At 42.7% G+C, this 11,065-nt stretch overlaps 1 protein-coding gene across 1 annotated transcript; it reads left to right on the forward strand.

The window, feature by feature from the left end:
• The first annotated feature begins 1,341 nt into the window (after positions 1-1,341).
• ogfr (opioid growth factor receptor) lies at positions 1,342-8,234 on the forward strand. The gene is made up of 7 exons (XM_062541763.1): positions 1,342-1,670; positions 3,013-3,081; positions 3,204-3,285; positions 3,377-3,455; positions 4,031-4,097; positions 4,362-4,510; positions 5,628-8,234. The coding sequence occupies exons 1-7, from the start codon at positions 1,545-1,547 to the stop codon at positions 6,739-6,741; spliced, it is 1,686 nt and encodes a 561-aa protein (XP_062397747.1). The 5' UTR covers positions 1,342-1,544; the 3' UTR covers positions 6,742-8,234.
• The last annotated feature ends 2,831 nt before the right edge of the window (positions 8,235-11,065 follow it).

Here is an 11,065-nt window from a genome sequence, read left to right on the forward strand (position 1 = left end):
TTCTTTAATGTCACTTAAATGTTGTCACTTCTCGTTATTTTAGAGTTTCTTTGGTGAAAGTAGGACTGAGATTCAATTTGGGACAATGATAAATTATTTATATTTTCTACGAAAACATATCTATTTATGTAAAAACCATTGCTTTGCATTGAGATCATTTTTGATTATTTATTTAAAATGATATTCATTATTGGCTTTACTTGGTCTTATATTGATGCATATGATCTGTAACATTAAGCTTTTTAAATTACACAAAGTTGTTGTTAAAGCAACTTTAGAACTGATTATGTTTTACACAACACAAAAGGCACCGATTCGGTGGAATAACCAGATGAATTTTTCGGCATGCACTCCACTTTAATTGAGCATTGCACCCACAGGTGTGTCAGTTAAAGAAATAGGTGTGGTCTGGTGCATAATCCAAAAATTGGTACCTTGCACCCTCTAAAAATTATTACGCCACTGACCAAGAAAACCTAGTCTAAACCTTAAGGCGCATAGAGCACAGCAGCAGCCCTTCTAAGTCCAACACGTCAGCAGAATAAAGATATAGGCCTAATTTTTATTCAATCATTCTGCCATTATTGGGTTGTTTTTTCTTCTTCTTCAATTGTAACCCCTTGTCAGTCAATAATGAAATTATTGTAGAACTGTTCAGTCATATTAGACCATAGTGAAGTTATTTCACTTTGCCTAGAGTTCAAATAATAGGAAAGTGCATGTAGCCTACTCTGCTTCACACACAGGTTAGTATAGCAAGGTTTGGTTGATCTCTGCGCACACGGTCTCACATGCAAGAATACTCCTTCAGCTGACTGTCAATAGACACCCTGTTTGATGTTGCTTGCTGTCAGATGCCACTCTCATTGGTTTAGGCTAAAAGGTGTATACTCACCATACTCTGCATGAAGCTGAAACTATAACTTCCATTTTTAGAGAAAGCAGGGGCCATCGAGCTAAGGGCTGCATGTGGCCCTGATCAGGCAGGTTTCCTAATTGGCCCCTAGGCCAACTGCAGTAATCTCTGGTAACTGCTCATCTCGTGGATGTGCAAATGCAGACTAATGATAATAATAATAATAACATTAATAATAATAAATAACGTTATCAGGCCTATAAGGGCTAAATGCTTTAATCTTTACATTTTGCACAATAATGAGCGAAAATACCTGGCCGTTGTGTTCAGCTAGTTTATGTGATATTGAAAACCGCCTAATGAATTCTACCTATTTGAGATGAAGGTCAGTCAGACTAGACGCTGCATTTACAATTGTACATCCTCTTTAAGAACCATGTGACAAGAGGGCACCACACTCTGGCCATGCTAGCGCTAACTTAGCAATCGTTAGCCACTGTCACAGGGCCCACGTTCTCTCCTGCATCACTTTCACTCTGTGCCCGTTTGGCTATGGAATTTTCGGGGATTTGTTGCAGAAGGACCGGGTGGTCATTTTTTGCCTTTAGAGCCAGGAGTGGATCGTGCAAAAGTTGATTTTGCGCGTACAAGCAAGTTATCTGAATTTGTACATACATTGCGCTCAGTGATGGAGGACGATTTGGTTTGCGAGTATGATTCGACCTGGGACACAGAGAGCGATGGAGATGACTTTGGAGAAAATACAACCCGGCGGTCAAGCCAGGACAAAACTAAAAAACCCAAGACGGGCTTTGTATGTCTTTCGATATTCTATGTTCATATTGATACGGTCTTTGGGTGGTAACTTGTGGAGGTTGTTATGAATTGTTGTGGTCATTGGTGTATTCTTAACGATAGCTCTTGGAGGTGTAAGTTATTTTTCACAAACCAATATTACCGCAAATGTGGACCACCTTGCCAGTTGAATTATTGTTTGTCAACTGAGAGGCTTGGTTATGCAGCTTTCTAGCTTGCTAGCTAGCCAGTTAGCTATCCAAATGCTAACTCGCTATCGAAACATTTTAGTTATTGTCTGGCCAGTCGGCATTTAAACGGGATCTTCTTTTTGTTAAATCAATGTTGCATCTTTAATTCATCATACAATGACTTGTTATCACGCACTGGTTAATTAGTCCTGTCTCAGTATCTGATCTGCTAGCACACTAGCAATTAGCCACCATTGCCACTGGGAGTTGGTGGCATTCATTACCGGAAGTGTTCAATCAGCCGAAAGCAAAGCTGCACGAAAAGACTTTGTTAATCATGCAGGATTCCCTGATTTGAATGTTTCACGCCTCACTTTGTTTTATGAGGAATTCCTCTGGCTTCTTTGGTAACGATTAGTGCATTCGTCTATCTAAAGCTGTGACTGTAAACCGCTGGCTAGTGAACTGTCCTTACATACACAGCATCCTACCAGGAACTGAATGAACAGATATCAAGCCATTTACACATCAAATATTTGTAATCTAGCATTTATGTTTATTCCGCATTGCAATCGGCATTCTGTTTTATTTGCAGCATTTTGACACCTTGTGTCAGTCAAATGACTCAATGCAGATGAATAAAATGGGAACGAATAAATGGAAGGGCTCTTATGGACTACGTCATGTGATATGCGCAACGCGCAAAGTAACGTCATGCACCATTTAGGACTACCTAGACCTAGTGCTTATGTATTAGTGTTAAACTATACATTAGCTTGTTGTGACAACTGTACTACAACTGTCAACTGCCTTGTTACTTGATCCGTGTGGGGTCAGAGAGGAAGACCGCAGGGCTTTCAGTTGATATTGGGATGGCAATGGAATGCCCTTTACCCCTGACTCTAGAGTCCATGCCAGAAAGACAAATGTAGCACTTCAAGAGGAGAATGATCGGTATGGGCAAATAGTGAGGAATTTAGTTAACTTCCTCTAAATGCAAACCACTGTGGGCTGGCCATTGGATTTACCATGAGATGTAACCTGGACAAAATATAATCTGACCATATGATAGTTTATTTATTTGTTTATTTATTATTATTATGTTGATGAAATGCAAATGTTGAGAACTAGTTGTGTTATTTATGTATTAATGTATTGTTTCCTCCACAGTGGTCTAATTCCTCCTCTAGAAACCTGAGGGCAGCTAAAGATATGCAGAACTACCGACATGGGTATCCAGTGAGTCACATATCTTTAAATCACTGTGTATATTGTCTCTGTTCACCTGTTCACCTGTCAACAATAGAATGGAAATGTCTGTCACCCCACTAATGTACTACAACTTGTTTATCCTTCCCTAGAACATTAATGATGATGAATGCCCAGAAGAAAGGATGACAAATTTGAAATTCTATCTAAATGAAATCCCCTCTTCTCCTGATGGTGGGTGCCTTTTGTTTGAGGATGTATTGCATTTTTGTAGTCGGGTGTTGGCAAAGTGATGAGCAAATGCTACTCTGATGTTTATTTTCAGATGTGTCAATAGAGATGTTTCATAAAGAATGGAAGACGGACTACAAGAGACTGGAAAGGGTGCATTCCTATATTCAGTGGTAAGGTCTCTCTGTCCTTAGTCCTTATGCCCTTGGATGCATCATTTGATCATGAAATTACAAGTGCAAATATTGTAGGCTAAATGAGTTTTACGGTATCTGGGTACTGTCTTACTGAAGACTAGAAGTCCCATTTGCAAGACCAGCGTTATGTTTTGTGTCTTGTCACCTTTGAGAACGTACTGTCATAGTAGGTGTGGATTGTTGCTAGGGCATACTCCGATGTGCCACAGTGGAGGCACTACAGAGCCAGCAGTGCTCTAGATATTCTCACACCACAATCAATCCTCTGTCCTTGCTCAGACAGACAATGAGTCAGTTTGTTGTGTCTAGCTGGATCAGTTTAACCTCTGCCCTGCTCTGAAGTGGGCATGTGGGTCTCCTGCTTAGATGGAAACTTTTAACATGTATACAAGACTTGACCTGAAAACACTGGTGCAGAGAAAAAGAAAAATGCTTTGGTTGTATCCTGATGAACTGCAGTGTTTTAAGCAACACTGTTGAATTATTGTATTATTGCAATGAGTAGTCACATTTTAGCTCTTCTTCTGCTATTCTTCTGCTATCCCCCCCAGGCTGTTTCCGTTGCGTGAACCCGGAGTTAATTATATGGCGTCAGAACTCACAAAGAAGGAAATTCAGGTGGGTGAAGTACCATACTAAAAGACATCAAGACTTTAGTTTCCACCCTGACTATGAAACACAAGCTCATTGAAAAGCAGAAGGAAGTTTGCATTTTTTGAATATCACATGCTTATTATTTACATACTTTATATATTATAAGTAATCTGATTGGGTTGCTAATTAATGAAAGGAATTGAGTGCATTTGTGTGTGATTTATGTGGGGCTGACTGAAATACCTTTTCTCCTCCACACACCCTCGCTCTTGGTGGCGATTTCCGCAGGCATTCAGGGAGAGCAAGGAAGCCAGAGACAGGCTGGTGGACTCGTACGAGCTCATGCTGGGCTTCTACGGCATCCAGCTGACGGACAAGACGCGTGGGGAGGTCAAGCGCGCCGACAACTGGAGAGAGAGATTTGCCAACCTTGAGCGGTTAGTCCTCATCCACTCCAACACTGTCACAATAAAGAGTAGGAGGACAAGGCTATAATTAATATGTGAATAGACACTCTAGCCTGGCAAGCCAAACTATACAGAAATGTATAGTCTGGAGTCAGACCATTCACAGAGCTGAAGCCTGTGGGTGGGATGAACCGGTGTCTTTCAAACTACCCTGCACGTAATAGGCCAGCACTTGTGACCAATCGTAGCTGGTCGGCAAAACGGCAAATACATCCTTCTTTAAAACGAATGACTTGAATGCTTCTTTCTGCTCAACCTTCAAAGAAAAGCCCAAGTCTAACTCTTTCAAAGCCAATTCAAACGAGCTCGCTTCGTTAGCCTCATCCATCTTTCGTTGTTCTCTATCATTGTTGCAACACGGTCTCACACCCAACTCGTCGAACGAGGACACATGGTCAAGCCCCTTGGCGTCAATATCGGAAGCTGAAGGTGCCTCGCTGCTCTGTCGTCACCGTGCTAAGACGGGCTCAAGGACTCTGTACACAGATAGAGCGTTCGGATTGGACAGGCTGGCCTGATGTCGAACGCAGGCTTGGCCTTTAACGGTGCGACCCTAGACCATCCCGCTAGGGTGCGTCTAGATTTAGTAGACACTGCAATCAAGGTCCTTTCAGATGCTCTGCTGTCGCACCATGTATGCAGCTGATGTGTGTCAGGCTGAGTTGTCACTAGGGACCTGCATCCACCACTTTTTAAGTTTGCAGGATGTCCTTAATCAGTTCTGCCTGCTCAAAGGTTCATTTTCATGCACTACTATGCTGACAGAAAGACATTAATTAATTAGTGGCTGCAAATGATGAGACTTTCAAATGCACGTTTGGAAGATCCTCCCACACATCTTTGTAGACTATGTCGGCTTTCCTTTTGCAAAAGAGATACCTGTGTACCTGTTAATAGACATGCCACAAGTCTTTGGCTGAAGTTGGCTTTGAATGCAGAAAGTAGGAAAATTGCTCTTCATTAAGGGTATCTGGCCTCTGTTGCTGCACACTGATATTTTCTTGCTGATGTTCATTTTAGACAAGAGAATTTTACGGAAATGCTTTTGGCATCATTAATTAAAGTAGTTCTTTCTCTTATTCTCCAGGAATATGCACAACAACTTGCGCATTACCCGCATCCTGAAGAGCCTCGGAGAGCTGGGATTTGAGCACTTCCAGCCCCATCTTGTTCACTTCTTCCTGGAGGAGACTTTGGTGAGGAAGAACTTGAGCAGCGTTAAGCGGAGTGTCCTCGACTACTTTGTGTTTGCTGTCCGGGATAAGCGCGAGCGCAAGAAGCTCCTTCGCTATGCCTACCAGCATTACGAACCAAAGGACAAGTTCGTCTGGTGTCCCCGAAAGGTCCAGAAGCTCTTCAAGAAGAAATCCGAGAAGCGACAAGAGTTGGCTGCAGGAAATGGAGAGAGTGCGGTGGTGGACGAAGGACGTTCAAAAGGGAAGGCGAAGGACACGGAGCCTGGAAGGGAAGGGAAGCCGATGGAGGACGCGCCGGACACTCAGAGTCAAATGGAAGAGGATAATTCGATGAGTGTGGATGCAGAGAGACCTTCGGAGGGGTCTCTGGCCGAGTCTGTTCCTGACAAGTCGTTGTCGGGGAGTCCTCTCGCCAATGGCATAAAGAACAGCAGCGAGAATGGCGAGATGGAGCAATCCAGCTCTTCTGATGCCAGTCCTGCAAAGGACAAGGAGAGCAAAGACGACGAGCTCAAAGACAGCGGCCAGCTGAAGGAGGCGCCCACAGAGACTAGCAAGAGCAAGCTCGACTCCCAGGAGGTTTCCGCGTCAGAGCCAGAGCTCGAGAAGCCGCCGAAGAAGAAAAGGGAGAGCGAAACAGTGGCGTCTGACAACGGGGTCACACCAGAACCGCCAAGCAGTCCCTGTCAGAGCAAAAGCCCCTCTGAGCCCGCAGACTCTCAGCCCAACCAGGGCGCCCAGTGTTTAGGGGAGGCCTCACCTGCCAAACGCGTCGGGAGGACTGTGGATGAACGTGCTGAAAAGCAGCCCAGGACAGACTTTAGCAGTACACCTAATGAAACAGACAATGGGGAAACGACCTCGAAAGTGAGCGTTGCGCCTGCGACGCACACATCTGACAAGGAGCCAGAAGTCAGCCATCAGACAAACGGAGCTGATTTGCGAAACAGCGAGGAGCCAATGGACGTTGAGGTGAGCGGGACTGCTGACGTGCAGAGCTCATGAGCGCTACTGAGGCTGACTGAGGACTCCATATGTACTGTATGCTCATGAGTTTACCTGGATGGACAACGTCACTGCTATTCTCATGGATTTAAAGAGAAGGCCTGCAGTATTTTTTTCCAGGTCTTATTTATTAATAGACTGCGTTGTAGTTGAACTGCTACATGTTAATGTATTTTGTTTCTTAATGTTCCACAAGCAATTGATGAACTTGAGTATAATGGGGGGTTTTTCTGTGTCAAGAATTAATCTGTGAATAATGCACCAAATTTACAGAACGTTATGATTTTTCTTGCTGTGTTTGGGTACCTCGGTTGATTCTGCCTTTGGACATCATGGAAAAAATGCTCTTTAAATCGGAAGGCAGTGTATACCTTAATGCCATGAACATGGCTGTGGTACATGACGACATGATTTCTGTTTTGGTCCAGTGGTAGACTCCCCGTGGGAGAGTCAGTGACCCCTCACTAAGCGCTTCTTTCAAGTCAGTAGTGCTTAATGATGCATTTCCTCCAAACAATTCAAGTCTAAAGTAAGGGACAGGAGGCTGTTCATGCCTGGGCAGTCAACTGTGAAGAAATATGCCATTTTAGGGAAGTGTAGATACTGAAGGCCAAGGCAAGTTCAGCACAATGCGTTTTAACATTTCTTTGTTTCACCATGGAACCCATTGGTGTTGAGTTCTTTTGGTCTGTAAAAGTATAATGAAATTGCTGTAAAGAGAACTTAGTCTTACTAAACCCATTTTTGTAGATAATTCTGTAAGATAATACAATGAATTGTATTTTGATGGTTTTGTTTGAATAGAGTTGCACAACTTGAAATTGATTTTGGTACTAGGTTGTACACATGGAGACAGCCATGCCAAAATTAGAGACTCATTGATTGTATTGAGAGTACACAGTATTGAGTGAGGGGTGATCTCTCAATCAAGGATTAGTTATGGTCAGGGTGGATCTTTTGAGTTACATACTGTATATTGATGGAGTTAGGGCTCTTTAGCAGCCTAACATAGTTGATCCTTTTGAAAGAGACCACCTCAAGCTTTATAGAACAGAAATATATTATTGAACAACTTAAGCATTGTGATTCAACATGTTGCTTATAAAATGAGGGGAGGTAGGGTTGGTATTTAATTAAATATTTTTATATTATAATTGTTGTTCTCAGCATGACTTTTTTTCTTTTTTTCTTTTTTAAACTTTCACGTTGATAGCCATTAGCCAAAGTGAAATCCCCACTGACTTTAGCTCGTTCTCAGGAACGAATTAATAACTTCTTAACTTCTGTTGCCATTGTTGTATTTTTGTTCTTTTTCTTCCCACGCAGTTAATAGATTTACCTTGAAAGGAATGAAGTCACAATGATGCTTTCTGCATAACGTGAAGTCTGGTGTCCCCAGTAAGAGTTTGGGAGATGGGGATTCCTGTGCACAGCTCCTGTTTCAAAATCTGAAACATGTTCTACGACAAACAATAAAGAGTGTGCCAACAGTTGAGATTTGTTTGTGTTGTGAGTAGTGACAGTTCTCACAAATCCTGTGAGCAACTTCTAATTGACAGATGTGGACAGTTACTAAGTGCATTTACCTGATTACTCTACTTAAGTATGATTTTTGACTATCTGTACTTGAGTATTAATTATTTTTGGAAGCTTGTGACTTACTCCACTACATTTGAAAGACATACTGTACTTTTGAAATATGAGTATTAACTACTTGTGACTTTTTAACAACGTTAAATTCTTAAAATGCAACAATACGATAGGCCATCTTAAAGTTAATTTTGTCAACAGTTCAATTGGAACTTGGCTGAATCAGCTATGGTTATGATGGTGACAACAGCAGAATTCTTCATCAGAATATCCTCCATGTAGTCTGGGAGAACCCAGACAAACCTGTTAGCAATTGATATTTGAGAAGTGGTCTGGTTTTAACCAGGCTATCCTCCATGATCATTGTGAAATTGGAATGAAATTAGACATGACATTCACCACATAGCTAGATCTTTTGTCCTCCAATATCAAACAAACAAACAAACCCTGATGAAAACAGAACCTCCTTTACTTGGTGCAGGTAGTAATAACGATTTAAACATAGAAATTTAACTCCAAGGAATTACCAGTAGGCTACAAAAATAATTACTATGGTGTTGCTAAGGTAGACATGTTGATTGCTATCCTAAATAATGTGGTTGCTATAATAGTTGTTAGTGAGCATGACTGTTGAGAGTGATTGGTAAGTTACGATAGTAATTGCTAGTTTGTTTCTAAGGTAACTTAAATGGATGCTATGCTACGCTGCTGCTAGGATAGGATAGATGTGGTGGCTATGCAAAATACAACAGCTGCTATGTTGATTGCTAGGGGAATCATGTTAGTGGGTGGTAGTGTAGTGGTTAAGGGGCTGGACTAGCGTGCAGTAGTCTGAAAGTTGTCAGTTCAATTCCCAGCTACCAGCTACCACCATTGTGCCCCTGAGCAAGGTACTTAACCCCAAGTTGCTCTGGGGACACTGTAACAATAGCCTGGCTAGTGCCCACTTCTCAAATGAGACGTGGCAACCAGACGTTCATTTTCTCGTATCTGAAAAAATGCCCAAATCCGTTCATTGGGCACATGTCTATCACGTGTCTGTGCATAGCTCATCATCGCCTTGCTTTCCCCCATTCTGTGATTGGTCTAGCCTAGATATCTAGACGCCCCTAGCGGCAGCAAATGTAATTTGGCCGATGGGGCAGTCTAGGCACGATCCATAGAGCTTAGGATAGGAGCTGAGAACTGGAAATCAAGCGGGCCAATCACAGCGTGTATAAAGTCGGTGGGCGGGCTTAACATAATGGTGACTGACATGCGACCAGAAGTTGCGACGGTAAATGCGCAACCTGCTACCTGCTAAGAAGATAATTCGTTTAGCGTTATCCTATTGCAAAGAGGGAATTTGAAAGACAACTGTTTATCCCACCCCTCCGATTGAGCCCTGACGGTGAGTTCCCAGACCCTACATCTTGATGTGGGTCTGGCTCGTCAAGCTATGATTGGTCCCCTATCTCAGGCAAAAATGAGGGCGGTAGTTTCCAGACTGCCTTAGCAGCGTGAATCAAATCACCGCGCAAGGCAGGATGGGAACGCCTAGGCTACTGTAACAATGTAATCCCTTGTAATATAGTTGACATATGTAAGTCACTTTGGACTAAAAAGGTGTCTGCTATAAGTGTAATGTAATAATAATGGTTACTAGGGTAATTGTGATGGTTGCTATGGTGGTAGGCCTACTAGGCAAGTCAAGTCACATGTGTTTATAAAGCACATTTTTATATACACAAACATAAACAGACATATTAATATATAATTGACAATAAACACAAACAAAATGCTGGACGGAGAGGCGTGATTCGCCAGTGTACCTGTACACAGACATTTAGACAGTAAACAAATGAACAAGTCACCTCACATAGTCAAACAAAAATGCTCAATATGTCCAAAAGGCAATGCTTGCCTGACATGAACGGTCCCACCAGGCTGCTAGATCTAAAGAGCTCAGGTCGTTTGATCTGAGCGGCTTCTCCTATCCTGGCAAACGCAAAATTCATCAACTGTGCAAGCAACAGTCCTGTTAGCTAGCATTCATAGGGGGCGTACCTACAGTTCCCCGGGTCCTATGTTCCCCACTTTGTATGGGACTGGGGAACATAGGACCCTTTTTTCTTAGATTTTAGAAGGGGTCCTATGTGCCCCGCTTTTAAAAAAAAAAGGTCCTATGTTTCCCGATATGTATTGTGACCGGGGAACATAGGACTCTTTTTGGGAAAACCGGGGAACTTAGGACCCAGGGAACATAGGGATGACCCCCATTCTGCACAGATCGTCATCTAGACACTGATCGATCGGGGCAGGCAGTTTGGCAGCTCTTCGGTTACACAGAGTTTAGAGCTGTACCCATTGAGGTCCCTGACCAGATGCTGCTCACTTAGTGCATTCATGAAGGCCGCTATCGACACAGGTGAGCCAGTCCAGAATCTTCTGACAGTTGGCTTTGGTGTTGCAGGCCAGACTTTAAAAAGAGTGATAGATTAGTTACAAAACGCATTGAAAAAAGTGCTTCCAAATGTCGGTGGCATTCCAGTTCAACATTAGATTCAAAGATGGAACAAAACATAACATCAACACAAAAGAAAACATGAGCGAGAGGCTAGACGGACCAGCATGACTCGCCAGCGTACGCATCTAGACTACTAGGGAAGATATAGTGGCTATGCTAAATAGGTTGCTATGCTGGTTGCTAAGGTAATCATGTAGGTTGCTATGGAAGTTGCTAGGTTAGCATTAT

This window comes from Sardina pilchardus, chromosome 7 (genome assembly GCF_963854185.1).
Source record: "Sardina pilchardus chromosome 7, fSarPil1.1, whole genome shotgun sequence".
In the NCBI taxonomy this organism is placed as follows: domain Eukaryota; kingdom Metazoa; phylum Chordata; class Actinopteri; order Clupeiformes; family Clupeidae; genus Sardina; species Sardina pilchardus.

Coding starts and splice junctions, on each gene's coding strand:
- ogfr (XM_062541763.1), top strand. CDS start 1,545: ATGGAGGACGATTTGGTTTGCGAGTATGATTCGACCTGGGACACAGAG. Junction 3,082..3,203: donor ACTACCGACATGGGTATCCA/GTGAGTCACATA, acceptor ATCCTTCCCTAG/AACATTAATGATGATGAATG. Junction 3,456..4,030: donor GTGCATTCCTATATTCAGTG/GTAAGGTCTCTC, acceptor TATCCCCCCCAG/GCTGTTTCCGTTGCGTGAAC.